At 32.7% G+C, this 24,043-nt stretch overlaps 3 protein-coding genes across 7 annotated transcripts in view; 1 reads left to right on the forward strand and 2 right to left on the reverse strand.

Annotated features, from left to right (window-relative positions):
• The window catches only part of LOC114930527 (uncharacterized), a 186,659-nt gene that overhangs the window by 61,505 nt on the left and 101,111 nt on the right, over positions 1-24,043 (reverse strand). For all 3 annotated transcript variants that reach the window (XM_085484641.1, XM_029302310.2, XM_029302309.2), the window contains one exon: positions 5,329-5,442. The gene's annotated coding sequence lies outside the window, so the exon portion shown is untranslated. The remainder of the gene's footprint in view (positions 1-5,328; positions 5,443-24,043) is intronic.
• Positions 1,156-3,481, forward strand: LOC114930528 (uncharacterized). The gene is made up of 4 exons (XM_029302312.2): positions 1,156-2,685; positions 2,776-2,836; positions 2,941-3,249; positions 3,373-3,481. Exons 1-3 carry the CDS (start codon positions 1,978-1,980, stop codon positions 3,231-3,233), a joined length of 1,062 nt encoding a protein of 353 aa, XP_029158145.2. The 5' UTR covers positions 1,156-1,977; the 3' UTR covers positions 3,234-3,249; positions 3,373-3,481.
• LOC146722537 (dynein light chain roadblock-type 2-like) lies at positions 14,390-16,226 on the reverse strand. 3 transcript variants are annotated; one of them, XM_085484632.1, is made up of 4 exons: positions 16,042-16,226; positions 15,406-15,561; positions 14,944-15,278; positions 14,390-14,870 (listed from the first exon to the last, which is right to left on the reverse strand). In XM_085484632.1, the coding sequence occupies exons 3-4, from the start codon at positions 14,999-15,001 to the stop codon at positions 14,659-14,661; spliced, it is 270 nt and encodes an 89-aa protein (XP_085340758.1). In that variant the 5' UTR covers positions 15,002-15,278; positions 15,406-15,561; positions 16,042-16,226; the 3' UTR covers positions 14,390-14,658. The 3 variants fall into 3 exon arrangements, with proteins under 3 accessions (XP_085340758.1, XP_085340756.1, XP_085340757.1); XM_085484630.1 differs by lacking the exon at positions 16,042-16,226 and adding an exon at positions 15,790-15,965; XM_085484631.1 differs by lacking the exon at positions 16,042-16,226 and having other exon boundaries at positions 15,406-15,780.

The raw sequence follows: 24,043 nt of genomic DNA on the forward strand, positions 1-24,043 counted from the left end.
ATTAATTTTCTTCGAAACACGTACAATAGGTTAATCAGCAAAGGGAAAAATAGTAGGTCTTTTGTACATAGACTTTAATAGTGAAATTATTTAATATATTTATATTTATATTAAATTTAAGTCTTTTATGTATATACTCGCGATTCCTTGTTTGATATTCATTCATTTCGCGCACAAATATTGTGAAAAAATGTTTCATATGGCATGTGAAAAAATGTTTTATATGGCATGTGCTAAATTCTTACACAGTATATATACATGGCTATAGAAACAAAAAATGTAATCTAAAAATATTACATACTAGTATAATTTTTATCTAGTCGCAATCGCGTTAATTCCATCGCATTGTTTAGATCAGCTATTTTTTGTACAATTAACGTAACCTAAAATCATAGTGTTTTGTTTATTAATAGTTCGACCTGACTTGTCGATAAAAAATTGTTTCTGTACACGTTTCGGCCTTAGGGTACGGGCCCTTCTCAAGTGTTATTAGGTATATCCTAAAATATTATATGTATATAATTAATGATATATATTTATGATGTTATATATAGGTGCGCATGTGAACGTGATACGTTGCAATATCATTTCTACAAGACTGAAGGAAAAAAATAATCTGTATTATATTATTATTGTTCAAAAGTTTCAATTTAAAAAAAAGGTAAGCTCGATAGTTTATTTATTTAATTATTTTGAGATCTATATTGCAAAAGTTGCAAAAAATTCATCGATTTTTTTTTATTGAATTTTGACACTAAATATGACAAATATTATTATAATACACACACACAATATCAACTCATATATAAAACATTTTATGTGCATATGCTTTTATATTTTTATATTCAATGTTTTGTAATTAGTTAAATTCAATATAATTGTAAATGTATTATTTTTTCGTAACTAAAACATATTACTAAATCATTAATAATTTATACAAAAAAATTGAATAATTTTTAGATATCTTGAATATAATTCAATACAAAATAATGACTATATAAGAGAGAATATAAAAACACAACACATATAATTATTTTCTGAGTTAATGAACATATACTATATATAAAATATTTATATTTGATAGTTTTATTTTCGTTTTTAATAATTCTATGTATTAAATGTTACAGTGTTATTACTTTTGGAATATATCTAAAATGTCCTTCATAAATCCAATTTTTTCCTTCCTTTGATATACAATTTTTTGATTAATAATGTTCAAATGTTTAATGTGCAACTGTGTATTTTCATCTATACTTTTGTACAATAAGCACCAAATTCTTCATAAAGACATGCCGTATTTAAAAATAATTTGTCTGTTCAAAAATTGTAGGCAACAATTTAATAAATATCTCAATTTTAAGAAACATATTTTTAGACAGCATTCAACAGATAAAAAACAAACATGCATAACTTATTGTTGTAAAGAAAGAAATTGCAATGCTCATTTTAACGATAGATTAAATTTTAATAAACATTTATATAAACATATAAGACAAAGTAAAATTGGGATTTATTGCGGATATCCAGCTTGTTCTACTAATAAAATTTTCAAAACAGTCAGCACTTATACAGTACACATATGTAGACATCATCCAAGTGATAATTTTGATAAGCAATTTGTTACTAATAAAGAATTGATAAATTTTGATACCAATAATTTTGATACCAGTAATTTTGATACCAGTAATAATGACAATCTTTTTTTGCAAAAGGAAAGTTTAAATCAATTTTTGTGTGATGTGAACAATAATGAAAAAGCTATAGCACAATTATATTTAAATTTGACTACAAAATATTTCCTAACAGAATTTGCTCTACAAGCTGTAATAGATGGTATGTCATCTATATTTACACTTATTCAAGAACACTTTATTACAACTTTAAATGAAAGCGATCTTAAAGACGATATAAAAGAAAAAATTAAAGATATTTTTCAACGTAGTTATTCTTTCTTTTTAAATGTTCATAATCCTATAAATGGTTGTCTTCGAAATACACATTCGAGGAAAACATATTTTAAACAAAATTTTCAATGTCGATAAATATCCACAAATTTTCAAAGATATGGATGAGGATGGCAGATGTTTTGGAGACGGATCTCATTCAATATATTTAAAACTTCGAGACCGAAATTCTTATTTAAATAGACCACATATGAAAAGATGTCTAAGTCAAAGTTTAAATATAGCTCTAAAAAAACAAAAAAAAGTATTATCTGCTAAAGCTGGATGTAATAATTGGCAGCCAGAAAAATATATTGACACAGAAACAGAAGAGACAATAAAGGACAAGGCTAAATTTCTACGTCAAATAGTTCACGATGATTCATCAAGCGATCCTAAGATTCAACATAAAATTAATTTGTATCTTGAAGCTACATATCCGGCGCAAAGATTGTTTCTTAATGATGTCTATAAAACACCTACTATTGAAGATGTTAAAACTACATGGCCAATTCTTTTAAAAAAAAAATATATGTTTTGGCATTACGAGCAATTAATGGGACATTCAGTAGATCTTCTAAAGCAAGAAATCTTAAAAAAACAAGACAAAATACTTATTTATGGACAGCATAAAAAATATAAAGATATCATTAATTCAAATAATCCTACAGAGTTAAAATTGATAAAAATTATTATGAAACATTTTAAAGAAGATTTTCAAGAATTATTTAAAACATATCCTGTAAATATTTTTTAAATATGTTTTGTGTTTAATTTTTTTATGAATGTGTCAAATTTACATTTTATTAACTAAAGTTAATTTATTAAACAGGAAGCAACACCCTTGGAAAATATAGAACCACCAGTTGTAGCACCATGTATTATAATCATAGGTAATTTCGCTATATAATTGTATTAATTATATTTTGACTTTATAGTATAGTAAATTAATATATATTTGTGACTGCTCTAATTATCATATATGTAATTATTACAGATGATCCAGCATGTCGAATGTTTTATTTATATATAGAAAAATTATTGATTGAAAGGACATATTGCTTTTATGAAGCCTTAAAAATGTTGATGTCTGTATATTACATTTTCAATATGGAATATCCCAAAAATAGTACATGTACCTTAGAATTTTTACAAAAATATTTTTTAAATATTCATCCAGCTTGTGGTTCAAAATCTCATAAGGTGTCAACAAAATACAAAGTATTGTCACTTTTTAATAAATTGAGAAACATATCAGATCAAGAAAATATTGCTACAGATAACATGTAACAAACATAAAATAAAAGTAAGCATTATTCATATTAAAAAATTATGATATACGTTATTTATATTAAATATGTAATACACTTTATATCTTTATACATTTTAATACTTGTTTTATAATCTGTACTATTTTTATTTGTTTCAGATTTCTACAAAAGTAGAAATATAATCTATTACCACTATATTCTATATTCTATGTGAAAGTCTATAAAAAGCTTCATATGAAGATCAAAATAAAAACCACTTGAAAACACGCTACATATATTATTTTGCAATGAGAATCTCTTGGTGATTATACTAATAATTCGATGACTTCGAAGAAACAATGATTTTGGTTATAAAGTATATAACAATATCTATATTACAATATTTTTTACTGTTGTAAAATTATAATGTGAGTTTATTTTTTTTATATTTTTAAATATAATTTATTAATATATTTTTGTTTTGTAATCTCAAATATAAAGAATTTATTTTCGTTAGTTATTCTTAAATATATAATTAATATATTTATTTTTATATTACTAAATACATATAATTAATGGGTTTATTTTTTATGCTAAATATAAAGTTTTTAAATTGTCTTTATTTTGGTATTACTAAAAGAAATTCTTTATATGGTTACCATATATACGTTTATTTTTGCAAATGTAATATGAATTATTTGAATAAGTATCAACAAAAAGTTATTATTATTAATATTACATTAGATAATTATTATATTATATATTACAGTTTAATGAAATATGTATCTTTTATTTTTTGCTGTTAACATTGTCAATAAAAATGATTGAAGGTTTTTGAAACAGGGTATTTCTTTAATCACGCGGCATATTGAGAATTATATATATATGTATATATATATATATATATATATATATATATATATATATATATTACTAACTGGAATAATCTTCCTGAATAATTGTAGTAAAAATTATATTTTAAAGTGTAATATCACAAACATGCAGAATTATATTACAAAAAGGTGTGGTAAACATAATCTCTGCAATGTGAATTTCATATTTCTATTTGTAACAATACAAACGCGTGAACTATTATTAAGTTCACATTTTGTGCATTTACACTCTGTTGTGTAAATTTAATATTTGAATGTTTAATAATACAATTGTAAAAAATATTTTTACATTACCGTTTTATAATTTTACATATATATTGTGAATTTACTTCTGCAATCAGCTCAATTACAAATGAAGAAATTAATTTTACTTCTACATTGCAAATTTACAAACGCGTGGAAATTTACAACTATTATAGTGGGTCCTATTATTACCCACTATAATAGTTGTAATTTTAAACAAATTTTTTTTACAGTGAGAAACTGCTGCGTATTTTTTTATCACACATTCAAAAATGACGCAGAACGCAATAAAACTATAAAAACTACAGAGAAAAGTATATTCAGTTAACTAAACGATATTTTAATGTAAACGAGTCCATTTGTATTCTACTATATTGTGTGACAATGGCATTTTTGTAATTTTTTTTATAACGATGACAATTATGTTACTTATTATTTTAATCCAGAATCTCGAGAAAAAAGATTAAAAAAGTCTCTATCGTAGCGGGACAAAAGTTGTCCCAAGATACAGACATAAAAGAATGCCTCAAAGACCTAACAAGAAATATTTTTCAAGGAGATGGAGTATATCCGGAGAGCCAGGTTTTTAAAACATTTTCCGATAAATGTGGAAGCAGAATTTGAATACAAACCATCGATTTACGACTCAATTGTTTTGCAAACACGCGAGATTAATAACAAGTATATATATATCGAACGCCGATAATTTTCTCGTCACGGTCGCCTCACTTCGAGGAGCGCTTCCTAATTCCTCTCGGACGAAAGAATTAACAGTTAATTGCCGCCTCGCGTGCAACTCGTGTTTTCACGCTCGCGAGAATACGTATGTATATGTATACACTCCGTGGCGCGATCCTCTGATTTCGCGCAGTGAAACACGAGAGAGGGACAAACGGCAGGCTCTAAGGCCTACATACATATATATACAATATATATATATATATATATATATATATATATATATATATATACATATACAAGTAGATGAGAGATCCTTACCTGGTGTGGCTGCAGGGTGTCGGGGACGGGCTCCGAGGCTATTAGCCAGCTGTGCTTACAGGGCGCATAAGCGCAACCTCCACCTCCGAGCTACGCCGGCTTTGTCTCTGCATCCTGGAAAAAAGAGCAGAAAAAGAGGGCGAAATGAGTTTCACGCTCGTCAAGTTGCGGTACGCCTCGTAATTTATTCAATCGCGCGCCGAATATAATGGATTTGTTCGTAAACAAGATTAAAGCGCCTGCGCTTATACTTGCGCGCGATTTTCTGAGAGAGTTTCGATTAGAAAATTTTAATCGGCTACTTAATGTTGTAAAAAGAGAGAAAGCTGGTGGATGATTACGAAGGTTAAAGAGGATCGCGGGGTACATCGTTGCAGACGCGAGCTGAATGTAGTGTCTCTGGTCAGGTGGTGCGATGCTCAAGGTTTACACACATCGCTCGAAAGTTTATATTGGATTTCATATTTCATGCAACGCACATCGTCGACGTCGCGTTGCGTCACGTCTCGCGAAACCGCTTCCGAGATCAATTATTTATATATCGAGGCGCTCTCTCGTCTTTGTCCCGTTTCCATCAGGGTATAACACCGTGATATAACACACCTGCTACGAGCGCAAAATATTTTTTTGTTGTCAAAAGAGCAGAATCCGAAATGTCACTTCTACATTAAGAATTCTTTTTGATTTTGATATTATTATATTATATTTTATATAATTACAATTTTGTATTAAATGAAATATTTGTAATGTGCGGAGAATTTTTGAAAATGAGAGCTTTATACGCGACATAAAAAAGAAATACCGCTTATAATTATGTAAAAATTAATGACAAACCTTTCGCGCGTAAAAGGCAACATTATTTGTATAAGAGTTAAAATTAAAATTAAATTATATAATTAAAAATAAATTGTTTTTATATATACATATAATTACAATTTTGCATTAAACGGAATGTTTAATAACGCGCTGAGAATTTTCGGAAACGAGTCCTATACGACAAGAAAAAAAAAGAATGCCATATACTTATGTAAAATTGATTCTCGTTTATCAATATAGGACTACATCGGTATTTGGACGGATATTTCCAGGCGGGAAAAGGCGTCGCTTTTAATTGTCATACGGGCGTTTGTCGAGTCGCGTGGCAAAGAAGCATAATACACGGCTAAGCCGGGATGTGTACGTGCCGGGAATTCGGCTTGTTGCCGGCTGCTTATTGCCAGGATGGCGCTTGCGAAACCATTAATAACGGACGAAAGGGTAATTTCCCATTCCTTCCTCCTCCGGAGAAGGACATATCGGCCCTTATTGCCGCGCCTGCCGAGGCGTTGCTCTTCGCGGCGGGACACAATGAAGGACCATCAATTACCCCACGGGCCCTTCGCGATCGAATGAAGCTATTAAGACGCGGCCGAGCGGTACCCCAAGCTCGTATAATCCCCGTTACAGCTTTTCTTCGCGGGAAGATGATGCTCCTCTTCCATTGCCACAGACGCCGCCGACGAAACGACTTAATAACCCGGCCTGATAAGCATCCCGCGTTTGTCCGATTTTTTTTGTCAACTGACATCCTTATCAATGATAAGAATCGACTTGACGTTCGCGGCGAAAGAGAGTATATTAATTAGACGATGACTCGCGCGGCTATTATCTTAATTAAGCTGCTCACGTCGATTCTTCCGTAGGATATCCCACGCCTCTTCCGCGAAGAAACATGCACGAGCAAGGTAAACGCGAGATGATCGATCGAGGAATATTCCTGGATAATTAAGCTTCTATAATTTTTTAAGTGTTATTTCCTCCTTAAGAAGCGTTACGTTTTTTATTCAGTGTAGTAAAATACAAAATGGACGAGAGTTGAAAAATCCCATATAGGATTGCCAGTCTTTGCAATAGCACCAATGCTTGGCCCGATATGTGGTAACTAATGTTTGGCCAATACTTGGTCATTTATTCTGGGCCATGCTTGGTTGCGATATAATTAATTATCTTTTTTTTTTTTTTTTAATAACCTAATCTAACTTGACAGTATTTCTTCGTCGTGATTATACTCGCGTTGCGTCGGCTTGTCGTAATCGTTTTATTATTAATAAATATGTCGCAAAATTATTATAAGCAAAAAAGTATCGAAAATTAAAAAAGTTACAAATTAATAATGCGTGTTTTAATGTTGAATGTGACAATGCTAAGAAAGATAGCATAAAAAATAAAAATAAAATATAAAATATTTTAAAATTTTTCCAAATTTTAAAATTTTAAAATTTTTAGAATAAACCTTTTTTTTAATTTAAATTTTTCCCCAAAAAGACTTTTTGGGCGCCCTAAAATCTTTCCTTTTCCCTTTTCCCCCTAGGAAGGGAAAAAAATTTTTTTCCGAACGGGGACTTTAAAAAAGGCCCGGGGGGAAAAAAAAAAAGGGAGGGAAATTTTTTTATCCGGGAACCAAAGGGGGAAAAAGGGAAAAAAAAACTTTCCGCGCACCCTTTTCCCCCGTTTTCAAAACCCCCCCCGGGAAAAAACGTTCCAAAAATTTTTTTGCGAAAACTCTCCCCTGGTCCGGGGCCCATTTTTGCGGGGGTTCGTCTCCCCTTTTTTTTCCCCTCCTCTTTTCTTTTTTTTTCCCCCCGCACCCCCTTTTTGCAAGGGTTTTCCTCCTCCCCGCTTGTTTTAAAAAACCCCCAAAAAAATGGGCCCCCGGTTTAAAAAATTTATAAAAAAGCCCCTTGGAAAACCCGTGGGGTAAGCCAAAAATCTTTTTTAAAAAATTTAACAACCCCCCCAATTAGGAAATTCCCGTTTTATTTTCCAAAATTTTTTCGCTTTGAGTTTTGGAAAAATGCGCGAAATTTTAACCAAAGCCTTAAAAAAACCCAATCGAGTTTGAATTAGGGAGGGAAGTAAACCCCCCTTTTTTTTTGTTTTTGAAGATTTTTCGAGGCAAAAGAAAACCCTTTTAAAAATTATTTTTTTCCTTTTTGCCCTTTATTTTTTTAAAATAGCGAAAACCAGGGGCCGAAAATGGGAAAGTTTTAATTACCTTTTTTTCAAAATGGAAAAAAAGGGCGGGGAATAATTATTAATTTTTAATTTAAATTGAAAAAAATAACCGGAAATTTAATACAATAAAAAGAAACCCTTTTCTCGACTTAAAAACCGAAGTTATTTTTTTTTGCGCCAAAAAAAAATTTCCCTTTTTTTTTTTTCCCCCCCCCTTTGGGAAAAATTAAAACCCCTAATCCGGGAAAAGGACTACCTTTTTTCTTTGGTTAATATATCGGTAAAATTAAAATTAAATCCGAGGAAAAAACAAAAAACCCCCTGGGTTAAAAAAAAGGGAAAAAAAAAAAACCTTTTTTCCCCGAGAAAAAAGAAAAACCTTTTTCCCTTTTTTTTTCCGATTTGGCCCGGTTGGCCGGGGACCCCCTAAAAAAAAAGCCCGATTGGCCTTCCCCACTCACCTTCAAAGGCGCGAACCCCGGACGCTTTTTTTTTTTTAAAGGCCAAAAATGTTTTTCATTTAAAAAAACGCGGCGCGAAAAAAATTTAAAAATTTTTTCGGGAAAAAAGCGTTTTTCCCCCCCCCGGTTTTTTCAAAAATTAACCAAAAAAAATTAAGGCCCCTTTTTTAAAATTTCTTTTCCCTTTTTTTGTCCCCGAGAAAAGAGGGGGGAGTGGACGAAACCAAAAAATATTTTGTTTTTTTCCAAAATAAATTAATCTTAAAAAAAATTGGATCTTTTTTTAATTTCGCGATTTTTTTTTTTTAAACCCGGTTACCCCCGGGATTTTTTAATTTTAAAGTGCAAACAAATGGTGGTAAACAATAAAACAAAAAAAGAAAATATTGGGGGGAAGGTACAATCGCGAAAAAAAAATTTAACAATTTTCGGAGGGCAAAATTTTGGGTTTTTTACCACCTTTTCCATAAACCTTTTTTTCGGCCCCTCGATTTTTTTAAAAAAGTACCCGGGAAAAAACACCCCCAAAAAGTTTTCTTTCACCTTGGGCCGAATTGAAAAAAAGCCCCGTTTTTAAAATTATTCCGTCAACTAGCTTCTTAAAAAAAATTTTTTTAAGCGGAATTTTGAAAAAATTAATTTAAAAAAGTTTCAAACCCTTTTAAAAACCTCGAAAATTTTTTAAATTTTCCCCCTTCCCGGAAAAATTAAAAAAAATTTAATTTTGTAAAAAAACAAAAAAAAATTTTGGGAAAACGGAATTTTTTTCTTTCGCGTGCTTTAAAACCCCTTTAAAAAGAAGCTCTTAAAAACAATTAAGATTTTTTAAATTTTTTTCCCCGTTTTTAAAAATGGGAAAAGGAATAAAAAACCCCCTTTTGGTTAAGAAGTTTCGAAAAAAAAGAGGAAAAAAAATTTTAAGGGTTTTTAAAATAATGCGTTGAATTACCCCCATTACGTTTTTTTCAAACAAAAGCCCTTTTAAAAAAATTTTAAATGGATTTGGGGAAAGGCCCAAAAATGGACCCCCCAATTGGGTTTTAGAATTTAGGACGAATCCGATTAAACCCTTTGATACCCCGGCCAACAAAAGAAAAAAAACCCGGGCTTTTCATTGCGAAAATTTCCCGAGGAGGGTAAAAAATTTTCCGAGTCCCCCCCCCCCCCCGGTTCAAAAAACCTGGGACGGTGCGGGTTTCTCGGGACCGAAAAAATTTGGAGAAACGCAAAGGGATTATTTTTGCGTAACGAATGTTTTATTGAAACCCCAAAAGGCCTTAAATTAAAATTTAGAAATGTTCGCGCTACTTTTGAAAAAAAAACTAAAAAAATTTATGGGGGGAAAAATTTTTAAAATTTGTTCCAAAATTTTTAAAATTTTGTTGTTTTTCCCTTTTTTCACAAAAAGGGGAAAAAATTAAAAGAAGATAAAAAATTCCCCAAACAATTTCTTTCCAACAAATCGTCCCAAAATTTGGGGGTTTTTTAAAGGAAAAACCTTGGGTTCCCCTTACGGCCCGCCTTCCCCGGGGCCCTTTGGCCTAGATTCCAAACCCAAAAAAAAACCCCAAACCGCCACGCATTTTTTGGCCCCCAAACTTGGAAACCCGACTTGCCCCCCGAATTAGCCCCCCCCCTTCCCCCCTAGGGGTTTAAAATATTAAATGGGAAAAATTTAAATCGCCCCGTTACTCACTCACGAAGCGTTTTTGGAAAAAGGCCTCTGGAATTTTCTTAAATTTCCCCCCTCCGGTTCCCTTTTTTTCGTTTAGTCCCCAAAATAAAAAAATTTGAAAATTTTAAATCCCAAAATTTTTTTTAAAACGAACCCGACAAATTAAAAAAGAAAAAGAAAAAATTTAGTTCTGCTCCTTTTTTTTTTTTTTTTTTAACCATTAAAGGGGTTTGGAATATTTACCCCTTTTTTAAATCCCCGAAAACCCCCGAAAAAAAAAAAGGGCAACCATCCTAATTTTTTTCTTTTTTTTTTTTAAAGGGGAAGGGACGGTTGAACTTATCCCCCCTTAGTCTAATTTTTTTCCAAAAGGGGCCCAAGGTTTTTAACCCCCATTTTTCCCCCCGCTTGTCTCTTTTAACCCCCCTTTAAAATTTAAAAGAACGCAACGGCCCTTGAAAAAGCCCCCTTTTCAAACCGGCGAACAAAAAAAACTTTTTCTGAGCCACAAAAATTAAAAAAAACCCCTTGTGCCCCGGGGGGTGAAAAAAACCCCCAAATTTTCCCAAAAAAACCCTTTGGGGGGCCCCCCTAATTAACCCCGGCTAAACCCCCAAATTTTTCCCTTTCCCATCCCTTTCTTTTTTTTCAGGCTTTTTCAACTTTTATTTTCTTTTCCCCCCCCCCCCCTTTCCTTTACACTTCTCTCTGGCTCCGGGTTTGTTTTTAAATTTTAAATTTTTATTAAAAAAAAATTTATTATTAAAATTTTTTTACCCTTAAATTTCCTTTCAAATAAAAATTTAAAAATTTTTATTTTATGAAAGCGATATGCGTTGTTAGAACGCGGTAAGTTAAATTGTGAACAACGTACGATTTTCGCGACGAGCGCCAACAAACGCATGAATTACGAATGTTTGTCCGCGTTTACGGCGCGTCGCGCGATGCTGTTTCCTCGCTTTTATACTTCGTAAATAAATTCACCTGAGAGAAAACGAGAGAGAAAGAGAGAGTGTGTGTGTGTGTGGGTGTGTTTGTGTATTACGGTGGCTTGGATATCTGAATATTCTCGCGAACTTCTCCACTTCTCACGGAAGATATCCCGCGGTGTTCCTGTTCTTTTAATTAAAAAGTTTCGCGCTAGAGACGGGAAACTCCACCATCCAACCAGGCAACGAGATTCCTGTTGATCGTCCATTAAGCAAACTTATCGAATGATATCGCGAATGTAATCCCGGTTACAAAGAACCGCGGCCTGTTAATCCCGTACAAGGTAACATTCGCGCGCGCGCGCGAGAGAGAGAGACGGACTTTTTTTCTTTCAGAGAAAAATACTAAAAAGAACGCATATTTTTATTATCCACTTTCTGTAGCTCTTTGTTTTCATCTTTTCTGCGTAAATTAAACCTTTAAAAAAAGGTAAAAAAAGGCGACCAGTTAAGGGCACGCCATTAACAAAAATTATCCATTGCAAACCCATGTACAATAGAATTGTATGAAAAATTATCGATTATAAACCCATGTACAATCGTAACAAAAGTAATGAAATAAAAAAAAAATTACGCCAAGTGAAAGTAGAAACTTGTACCAGTGGAAAATTAAAGTTGCAGACATATATAGAGTCGTATAATGAATCAATAAAAATTTAAATTTGCAAATGTAGAATTGTACCATAAAAAAACTTATCTTTTAAAAAAAAAGATAAACAAGATGCCAAGTCCATGCGCCATGTGAAAAAGTGTTAAACAAAAAAGTATTTTTAAGTAAAAAAATCTATCAATTGACAAAAATTTATGTTCTAAAATTAATATCTCTACAAAAAGTAATGTCCAATTATTGCGCGAATAAATAAACATTTTTATAAAAAATTAAAATTTAAAAACTTATGCAAATTTAAAATGAATATAAAATAAAAAGAAATAAAAAAATTTTAGTTAAAAAAACTGGGCGCGCTGCTAAATAATATTCTAATGATATTAAAATTAAATTGTTACTTTTAAACTCATTGCAGCGCGCCCAGTTTTTTTAACTAAAATTTTTTTATTTCTTTTTATTTTATATTAATTTTAAATTTGCATAAGTTTTTAAATTTTAATTTTTTATAAAAATGTTTATTTATTCGCGCAATAATTGGACATTACTTTTTGTAGAGATATTAATTTTAGAACATAAATTTTTGTCAATTGATAGATTTTTTTACTTAAAAATACTTTTTTGTTTAACACTTTTTCACATGGCGCATGAACTTGGCAGCTTGTTTATCTTTTTTTTTTTAAAAAATAAGTTTTTTTATGGTACAATTCTACATTTGCAAATTTAAATTTTTATTGATTCATTATACGACTCTATATATGTCTGCAACTTTAATTTTCCACTGGTACAAGTTTCTACTTTCACTTGGCGCAATTTTTTTTTTATTTCATTACTTTTGTTACGATTGTACATGGGTTTATAATCGATAATTTTTCATACAATTCTATTGTACATGGGTTTGCAATGGATAATTTTTGTTAATGGCGTGCCCTTAACTGGTCGCCTTTTTTTACCTTTTTTTAAAGGTGAGTTTTTAGAGATTATATCATTCATTTTTGTATATGATAAGCATCTTTAAATAAATAAGCAAATTCAATTTTTCTGGCATTTTCTTATTTTAGGTACATATATATCCAATAATTAATATACAAAATTAAATATTATTCATCACACAATTTGTATCAAAATAATATATTTTTTAAAATTTATTTTAAATTTATTTAATCATTTTTATCATTGTGATTGTAGTGGCAAGGATTTTATTGCTCAGTGTCATTGCAAGCATCTGGCCTGTATATACCATAATATATTGTGTAATACATTGGCTAAGTACGACAATATGGATTTTGATAGATTCCCATGGAATATTGGAATTTTGTCGGACTTGCAGTCATCCACCACATATGCAGCCTACAATTAAAGAACGCATTTATTCCATATTATTTGCTTCCGTTATTGGCATAGTGCACATTTTTATATATCTCAATGCTGTAGATAGCAAAACATTTTGAAAACATCTATCTTTCTATGTTATCTGCTTTTTTGAAAATATTGCAGCAAATTTATTATGGCAATATGCTTGTTCTCCTGCAGTTAAAGAGGCTTAGTACTTTAATATAATCTTTATTATTTGTATCATTTCCTTTTTCTTGGGAATTACAGCAATGCTTTTGTACTATATTGTCTTGCATCCCTCAAAAAGACAACATACTTCAAACGCACCAGTTCAAGCAATGTAACTTTGATATTTATTTACTTTAAAAAATGAGAGATAAACTATACAATATGCAATTAACCTTATCTTATGACTTTTATAAATCTTATGATAAAATCTAACTCTCTCTTAATCTTTATTATGAAAAGAATCTCGGTATTATATGAAATAATTTCATTGTAATTAATAGTTTAACTTTCAAAAATTTTGCAAAATAAAATAACTCATACATTGTATTTCTACCATATATATAAAAAAAAGATAGGTAAATATAAATAAATAAATATATATTTATGATATACAATAAATAAATATATATTTATATATATATAGATATATATATATATATATATAAAATGTTGGATTTTTATTATATATATATAATTTTAAAAAATCTTTTTTATATGCTATTGAATTTTAATACATACAATTTTGATTATATGTATTTTAATTGATTATATTTATAAGTATTTTTATATTATCTTAAAAAGAATTGCATAGAATTATTTGTGCGACACTCTTATATGTATGTATAATTAATAGGGACCAACTACACATTTTTTTTTCCACTGAATAAAAACAATCTCAATATTAAAATTAAATTATAAAAAAGATACTGTGATATTTTATTGATGAGAAATGTACATTTATAATTGTATTAAATACAAAAATAAACATGCCATGAATTACTATATATACATATTTTCATAATTATCAAACTTAAAAATATAATATTGTTACCAAAGAAGAAAGCACTATTTAAAAACTCTAAAAGTTCATAATTTGTTAAATTAGTAATTAAATACTGCATTTTGTATAATTTTTAAGCTTTATTCTTTTATTTTTTTTTATTTAATTGAATAGATATTAACATCCAATGTAGCATACAGATTAAATTAACAACCAAAAAAATAAATCTTAACTTTAAAATATATTTTTGTTTCTTTTAAATATCAATCAACTGGATTTTGTACTACTATTAATATGAATTCTTTATCTGGTGCCATCATAATTTTATGTTTTTTGCTACGTATGCGCAAGAAAGTTAAATCATTTGTTGGATTCAAGTCACGTACGACAGAACGAGCTTTATCTGACAATTGACTTATCAAACCTGCGTATTGAACTGTTGTCGTATTATCTAATGTTGACTTTATAGGAATACCTAAAACAAATATAATTTTATAAATTTTTGTTTACAACTACAAGTAAATCATGTCAATGATCTCATGTAATACCTTCTGCATTCACCACTATTGTTCCAACTACCCTTTTATGAGACTGAATTTGTTTCATAGTTTCTTCAACCTCTTATAAATTATTTCATCGAAATTTATTAATAAAATTTTTATTTTAAATATTCCAATAACGGAAGCAAATCATATGGAATAAATGCGTTCTTTAATTGTAGGCTGCATATGTGGTGGATGACTGTAAGTCCGACAAAATTCCAATATTCCATGGGAATCTATCAAAATCTATATTGTCATACTTAGCCAATGTATTACACAATATATTATGGTATATACAGGCCAGATGCTTGCAATGACACTGAGCAATAAGATCCTTGCCACTACAATCACAATGATAAAAATGATTAAATAAATTTAAAATAAATTTTAAAAAATATATTATTTTGATACAAAGTGTGTGATGAATAATATTTAATTTTGTATATTAATTATTGGATATATATGTACCTGCAATAAGAAAATGCCAGAAAAATTGTAAAATAGTTCCTATAGCACTGATATTAGATTTATCTTGTTAAGCTAATCGAATGCTGCGATGATAACTAGCCATTGCCCAACCCATGCTCACAAGTGAGCTGATAATGCTACCTGCTTGATGTACAACTGAAAAAAATATAGAAGCTAATTAAGAAAATTATTAAAAATATATGCATACTCATACATAGGCATTTATATAATTGAAATATTATTGAAATAATAGCAAAATATCTGATTTTGTATCACAGACTGTAAACTTGCACATAAATTATTATGACAATAAATTTGCAAATAATAACATTAAAATTGAATGTAAAAATTGAAATTGAAAATTGAAAATTGAAAATATCTAACCCCGCACGCTGTCAATATAGCGGAGGGCAACTATCGCCGTCTGTTGTAAAACGTGCGAGATGGACATTTCCAATACATGCATCTATTCATGTGTTGTGTACGTGTAATATATGTGTGCGCATGTGTTGTATACGTGTGAATACGTGTAGCACGATACTACTATGTTTGCGTGGTCGATGATAATGATGACGGGGACGTTTCTTAAAAGAAATTTTTCATATTTCGACTTTGCAATTATATATCTCTGCTTACAAATCACGTAGAGCAAAAATAAAGACACTTTTATTATATAATTCAAACTCAATCTATCGATTAAGTCTAGTATAAACTCGATTGCTTCAGCCGTTATTGAGAATTCGAAATATTATAAAGACTCAAATGTCCGACTCGCGTTAAGATACACGGTGTCTCGGCTACGCCCTTAACTGGTCGCGAGACACTACCGTGTCTCTTGATTTTCTCTTTACGAGTATTCTCTCATATAGGATTTATTTTTTTATCAATTTATTATTTCGCGAGCAAAACTTGGGTGTAAAAATAGTTAATAAATTTACGAGATATGTATATTACCAGTGAAAATTGTTTCGCTGTAAAAATAAATAATATTATGATTTGTATTCATTACTTATCGTTTAAAATCAATATAATTATTCGCAGATATGAAACAAAATTTCTGCGTAAATTAAATTTTCTCTTTACGAGTATTCTCTCATATAGGATTTATTTTTTTATCGATTTATTATTTCGCGAGCAAAACTTGGGTGTAAAAATAGTTAATAAATTTACGAGATATGTATATTACGAGTGAAAATTGTTTCGCTGTAAAAATAAATAATATTATGATTTGTATTCATTACTTATCGTTTAAAATCAATATAATTATTCGCAGATATGAAACAAAACAATTCGACAAACACGAGCGAATTTCATTTCTGATGTGCGATTCCCCAATTTGATCGTAATTGTGTTTAATAAAAAAGAATAACATGCGTTTTTTTTTATTTCTCTTATACATAAATAATTTGATCTAATCGATTTAAAGTACTAATTCAACTATGCCGGTGGATCGCGAAAAAAAAAAGGGAAAGAGGAAAATAATAGAAATAAAAACGAGAGAGAACGATACGGCGCAGTGAGAGAGAAGATTGGATCGGTCCCGACATTTCTTCAACGACGGAGAAAAGTTATCGGAGGAAGGATGGGAACGGAGTTGCAGCAGACCCTCGGGGAGCGAAGTCACGGAGAATATTTCCCTCTCGAAAATCGCGTACGGTGCTCCGCAGCTCGTTAGAAGTTACCCGTCCTCGATGTTCTTTCTCTCTCTCTCTCTCTCTTTCTCCCTCTCGAAGAATCCACGTCACGGCCGGTCCGCCTCTCTATAAGGCAATATTCCCGATTTCGCGTATAAATCCGGCGAAAGGTCGCGACGAAAGAGAGAGAGAGATGCTACGCTCGATTTATTATACGCCACATTGACGAGGGATGCTCGTCCCACGCTCGCGTTGCATAATAAAATGCCGGACGAGCGATTATATTTATTTCTCGACGAATCGATACCGCGCCCCTTCGACTTAACGACTGGATTTATCTCCCGGCATAAAAGCGCACGTGGCGCGAAATAAGGAGAATTGCCAATATATATATATATATATGTCAAACGTGAATTTTAGCGTTGCGGAGTAATAAGATGTGATTTCGAAAAGACTTTTCGTGTCGTGTTGGATCGACGATTTTGGCCGCGATGCAATGTTCGAGAGGAAGAACCCTGTTCCACGTACCTGACCTGACGTCATCGGTTATTTATGCATCGCCGACTAACGGCTATTCGCCGATTTCGCCGACCGCCTAAGAATACACTCGTATTCTCTCTCTCTCTCTCTATTTTTCACGCATACTCGAACGCATCGAAGAGACAGGCTGACTCTCGATCGATTCCACGTGTCTCTCGCGCAGGCTTGTATTCGCGACTGCATCGAGGAAAAGAATTTACGCACATAGTCTGTAATTCGAGGAAAACGAATATTGTATATAGAGCAATTGAAATTGCAATCCACGCAACAAGTGATCCAATCAAAGTCCTATAATTGCACTTCGTCGACAAGTTCAACATATTTCGCTCCATCTCGTAAATGTAATAAAAGAGTGCTGGATCCAAAGTTCCCTTGTAATTGAACTCGCGCAGAAGTACTTCGCGAATATAAGGTTTTATATTTTATTTTCCGTAATGCCTTTTATACTGCGTTACGAAATGTTATATAACGATACGTTATCTCTATATATTATGTATATAATTTTCCTTCTGTCCTTACTGACCTCGTATAGCCATTATGTTTTACGTTCCGCTATATTCTTGTGTTTATAAACGATCTCTCGTGCACGCATGCATTTCCGTCTCGTGAATCTCGTTTCCTCCAGAGCGTGACTAACGAATTGACATTAAACATTAATGCTCGGAACTATTTGATGACCTAACAATCGAGTAATTCGAACGTTTTGAATCATTGAGAAACCTTTAGAGTCCGAAGATATCCATCTGAATAATTCCAACCTTAAATTATTCCAAAAGGAAGTTAGCGAAATAAAATTAGACGATATGCGAATAAGTAAAACAGACAAAGGTGAATTATTTCTATTTACAATTGATATCGAGATCTCTCTTGAATTTTCCTTGAGGTCTGAATAAGTGTTTCGAACCGTCAGACACGCGAATCGATCAAATGGTTGAAATTGTTCAAAACACGAGAATTTGGAACTCTCGATATCCCGAGTTATAAGATCACTCAATTTGTTCGAATTTATGTCCGAGTCCTAATTGAAATCGCTGCATGCGGAAAGCGCGCATCTGGAGTGTAATTAGCGCGGTTAGACTGCGGTATGCACCATGAATGTCACGTGCTTAATCGTTCCGCGTTATCGAAGGACGGCCACGGTGTCTCGATTAGATATTATCGTGAGAGAATGCCGGACGCAATTAGCCGAGAATTAATTTCGTTGGTTCGTTATCGATAACGGCTTCCAATCAAGGTCAGTGTCACTTCAGAGTCTCGGAATTTTTCGTTTCGTAATTGCACGAGGCGACGTCATTATTAATAAGTCCCGTGAGAATGCAAATTTATCGGAGCTATTCAAATCGTTTCTGCGCTCCGAATTAATTCTCGCGAGTAAAACAACATTTAGAATTTTTATATTTATATCATCGGAGTAATGGCTGATTGATAAAATCATCTTTTGTGTTCGAGAGTTATATCTTTCAAAAAAATTGTCTCGAAATAGACTGCGAGAAAAAAAAGAAATATTAAAAATTCAAGAAAAGCTTCAAGGATGATATTCTATATATATACAATTGTCTATTTGCGAAATACATATATTTACTCGCTCCACATATATCTTATCAGAGATCGATAAAACACCGCGGTAAAAATATCGCGGTAGCAGACACATGTTTCTAATGAAAAAGTTATGCATACATCGCTCTTATCTTTAAACTTAAAAAAATCCTCTGATTCAGGTAAAATTCATCAAGCTATCCCACGCACGGAGTACAAACGCGAGCACGACATCACGCAATACATCAATATAACGAGAATTATTATAACGCGAACCGGCGCTTTTAGGAATTTCCAGGCGATTTTGTATCATTGGAAATTTTTTTTATACATTGCTATCAGGATGAAACATCATGTCAGAAATCCATTTTTATTTCGTAATATTTAAACTTCCATCACATGTATACTTTTGATTAAAAAATATATATTTAAACTACTACGAATCCTCTGCTTCTCTTGCTGTATTTTTTCAAATATGATTCTACTGTTAAAATTGTATAATCTACAAAAATTATACAAGTTGTAAAAAATCGTACGGGGAAGAAAAAAGAATTCTCGGATTACGAGAAATGTGTGACATAAAGTTCAACAAAATTCGCGCGCAATTTATGCACGTCGCCGAATAAAACTATATTAACGCACGCGCAGGTTAATAATCGGTCGTCGGCCACGTCGAAAGGGATTATAGTAAATTCCATCATTTGTGCTCGAATCGTCGAGCGCTTTCGTACTCTCTCGCTCAAGTCCAAGATGAGCTTCGATTCACCGATATCGAGTTCTCGGATTTACTCGTGCGGGAATGAACTCCGGAATTTCCGCGTAACGTAAAACGCGTACTCTCGCTTCTCTCGTATGAATTTCGCCTCGCCTCCTCCTCTAACCCCGGTTTTCCAGGCCCGAACTAACGGCGCGTTTCCCTTTGTTTTTCTATCCTCCATCCACACATTTCGTGTTCTCCTTTCCGGTCCCGCATTCACGGGGCGTCGCGGCGGCTCCGTTTTCCCGCGGATAAAAGCGCGACGAGAAACGAGAGAACCGCCACGCGTGAATTTACGCGATCGCGATTTACGCCGGGTCTTTTGTGGTCGCCGAGGATATCGAATACTCTCCCCATCGCGAATTTTCGTGCTCCTTAAACACGCGATTTAGAAGAAGAAGAAGAAGAAGAGAAAAAAAAGGCGCCCGCTCACGTGCTTTGTTCGCGATATTGCGGAAAGCTATTTAAACAGTTTCCAGTTTCTTTCGAAAGAAAGTTGCGTGCAACTCGCTGAAAAAATCAGGGATACCCTAGTAAAAGAACTTGCATTATACGCGGCGAGTGTTCTCGCACGATTTTTAATTACTTGCTTAAAGCGTTTAACATAAAATTGATCCAACACGTGTAAGATTACGTTTCGCGAGCCTATAAAACGCGCCATGTCCGGGGTTCGAGTAACGAGCAAAGTGGTGGCTTCGTTATTCCATTGCGGTCGGTTTTGTGGTTGCTACTGTAGTTGGATAGTCGAGAGAGAGAGCCTAGCTCAGCGCCCGCTACAAATCGGCATTATTTCGAGAGCTGGCTGGCGGCCAGTGATCCCGCATTCTCCCTCGGATTGGTATTTTAATAAGCCCGCGTCTCGCGCAGGGCGATTTCATCTCGTCGACGTAAGAACGAGAGAATTTGCGAAAGCAATTCCTAATGTATTGTACAATACGACGCGATTTGTCATGGCTCAACATTAATATATTCGCTATTGTACACAGAGAGAATTTTCTCTTTGAATTTACCCTGAAAATCATGGTAATCTAAGACAATATAATATCGAAAGAATTTTATAAGAGTTTAATTCGACCAAAAACTGGCTATTCATTTATTGAAAATAAGTACACACAGGACCACATTGTGATCCTTTTCAAGTGTTGTTCTTATTCAGCAATTACATTAATTAAAAATGGCTATTTTTAATTAATTTAATTGCTAAACAACACTTGAAAAGAACCACAATGTGGGTCGAAACGTAGTGTGTACTTATTTTCAATAAATGAATAGCCAGTTTTTGGTCGAATTAAATTGCATCTTATTATTTGTGAAAATTTTATCACTGGCGATCAACAATTAATTGTGAAGATTTTATAAGAGTTTCTCCAATTAATATTTACCACAATAAAAATACTAATATCTATCACAATAAGATATAAAATATGTTCAATTCATTTTATCATGTACATATATTAATATTTTTTATTGTAATAAATATTAATGAGAGAAACTTATAAGTTCTTCCAATACCATATTGTCCCACGATTACCATGATTTTCAAGGTAAATTCTAAGAGAAAATACTCTCCGTGTAGATTTAAACTGCTAACTTTTGAATGATGAATAATAAATGTGTAAGATGCGAAATAATCTTCATGTTATTTTACGTAAAAAAAAAATAGATATCTCAATAAATAAATTTCAATGATTGAAATTCGATATATCATTTCATATAAAATTAGAAGCTGTACTGACGATGTACTTGTATTTTGCTCCGAGACACATTCTAGAAAATACAAAAGATAAAAAGCTGAATATCTCGTCTATCTTCGCGAGATCGAAACATTTACGATTCTTATATCTCCTCCATATTCGCCTTACTTTAGTATCCGGTTACTTCCGTCTCACCTATATTCCATTCGACAACATCGTAAACAACATTGCGACGTGTAATTTATTTTCGAATATTACATACAAATATGAGAAACTAAGACCAAAATATTTCACATTTAATTTCGATCGAAAATATAGAAAATGCATGAAATTCGCGCGCTCGGGTCGCCGAAAACTTGGATATTACCGAGCGAGAGCCATAAAGCGCCTTTCAATAACCACGTTTCTCTAGATATAACCGCGTGTGACTCGACCGGCTCGTCTCGATTGGTTCCGCATAAGGGCAAGGAATCCGCCGTCTTTGCGTATCGGTCGCGATCGATATCTTATCTTACTCTCTCTCTCTCTCTCTCTCCCTATTCTCAGGAGCAATATTCTTCCTTGCGTCTCTCCGAACACACTTTCTAAGTCTTTCTCCCAACCTTCTTCCGAGAAAGGTTCGCCGTCCCCTTCTCGTTCTGGCGGAGATTAATATTATTCCTGCCGCGTGCCCGGGCTCATCTCGCACCCGGCTCGACACGCGCGCGTATCTATATCGTATCTCGCCAGGATTTTCCCGTAGGAGCGTCCTTATGATGACAAGAAGCGCGGGATCTCCCGTCTGATCGCTCTTCCCGCCCGAAGCTGTTCGAAACCCGGGCATCCCAAACGGAGGATTCTTAAAAATAGAACTCGTAAATCCACCGTGTATCGCTTAACGATCGCTCGATTTTCGCGAATCTATAATAAAGCGACCCCCAGCAAACACCGATATATAATTGTTACATTGCTATAATAAAACGGAATATAACAGGTAATATAACGTGTACGTTACATGTAACATCCATGTTGTAATTTCCCACTCATAGATGTAACATTTTAATATAACGTATATTACATTGTAGTTACATTGTAATTATATACCAAATAGCACATTGATATATTGATAAGTCAGTGCTGCTATCTTGGGATATAATGACAATGTAACTACAATGTAATATATGTAATATTAAAAATGTTACATCTATGAGTGGGAAATTACAACTAATATATACGTTACATGTAACATGCTTAAGTATATAACATTTATATACTGTGTTTGCTGGGATAATATCCCAGCAAACACCGATATATAATTGTTACATTGCTATAATAAAACGGAATATAACAGGTAATATAACGTGTACGTTACATGTAACATCCATGTTAGTTGTAATTTCCCACTCATAGATGTAACATTTTAATATAACGTATATTACATTGTAGTTATATTGTAATTATATACCAAATAGCACATTGATATATTGATAAGTCAGTGCTGCTATCTTGGGATATAATGACAATGTAACTACAATGTAATATATGTAATATTAAAAATGTTACATCTATGAGTGGGAAATTACAACTAACATATACGTTACATGTAACATGCTTAAGTATATAACATTTCTATACCGTGTTTGCTGGGGATAAGCCTTGACGCACGTGTGGCTTATTGTGTATGTTTGCGTGCGTGAATTGATCGACATAATTTCGAAGTAATTAATTCGAATAGGACGACTCACTGATTGCACTCGATGCTTCGCGGAGCGATAAAGCGACGAACATTGGAAAATCGGCGAACGCGGCTGCTTCTCCATCATCCGCGCTGGAAGCCTTCACAATTGGGGTTCGCGCGGAAAACTTTGATCGTGGAATCGTTGTCACGAATAATGGTAGCCCCCGGGCATAATATTCACGTCAAAATTTCCACCGCGTCTAATAACGTATGAAATGAGCGCTCTCGATTATCCCGAAGCGAGCTTTCCTCGACGAGCGTTTATCAATATCGGAAAATCCCCTATCTCCACGAGAGATCTATCTCCCTACCTCTCTTTGAGCAGCCGAGCAAATTCCAAGACCGCCCCGTTACAACACAGCGGTCCGATACCGGAACCGGTACACGCTCAATCCCGGATGCGGCGAACTATCGTATTCCGCGCTCCATTTCCTTCCGAACCGTTGAATAAAGCTAAGCGCGCACGAAGCACGGAACGTCGCGAAAAGATATTTTTATTGAAACGGGAGATTCAGAGATTTATAACACATGCGTTTCGATAAACTAACTGCATACTTGCTAGAGTAAATGTTGAGACAAGGTAAAATGAGATAATGACTGAGACAAAATAATAATTGCAAATATAATCGCATCGTGATTTAAAAACAATTATATTGTACATAACAAATGTATACATTAAAAATTATCATTTAAGAATATTGTGCGGAAAAAGCTTGTTCAAGTTTTCTCATTTTTCTCCTCGCTTTCTATTATAGTTAGT

Source organism: Nylanderia fulva, unplaced genomic scaffold (genome assembly GCF_048542155.1).
Source record: "Nylanderia fulva isolate GAGA-0341 unplaced genomic scaffold, ASM4854215v1 Scaffold30, whole genome shotgun sequence".
NCBI lineage: Eukaryota > Metazoa > Arthropoda > Insecta > Hymenoptera > Formicidae > Nylanderia > Nylanderia fulva.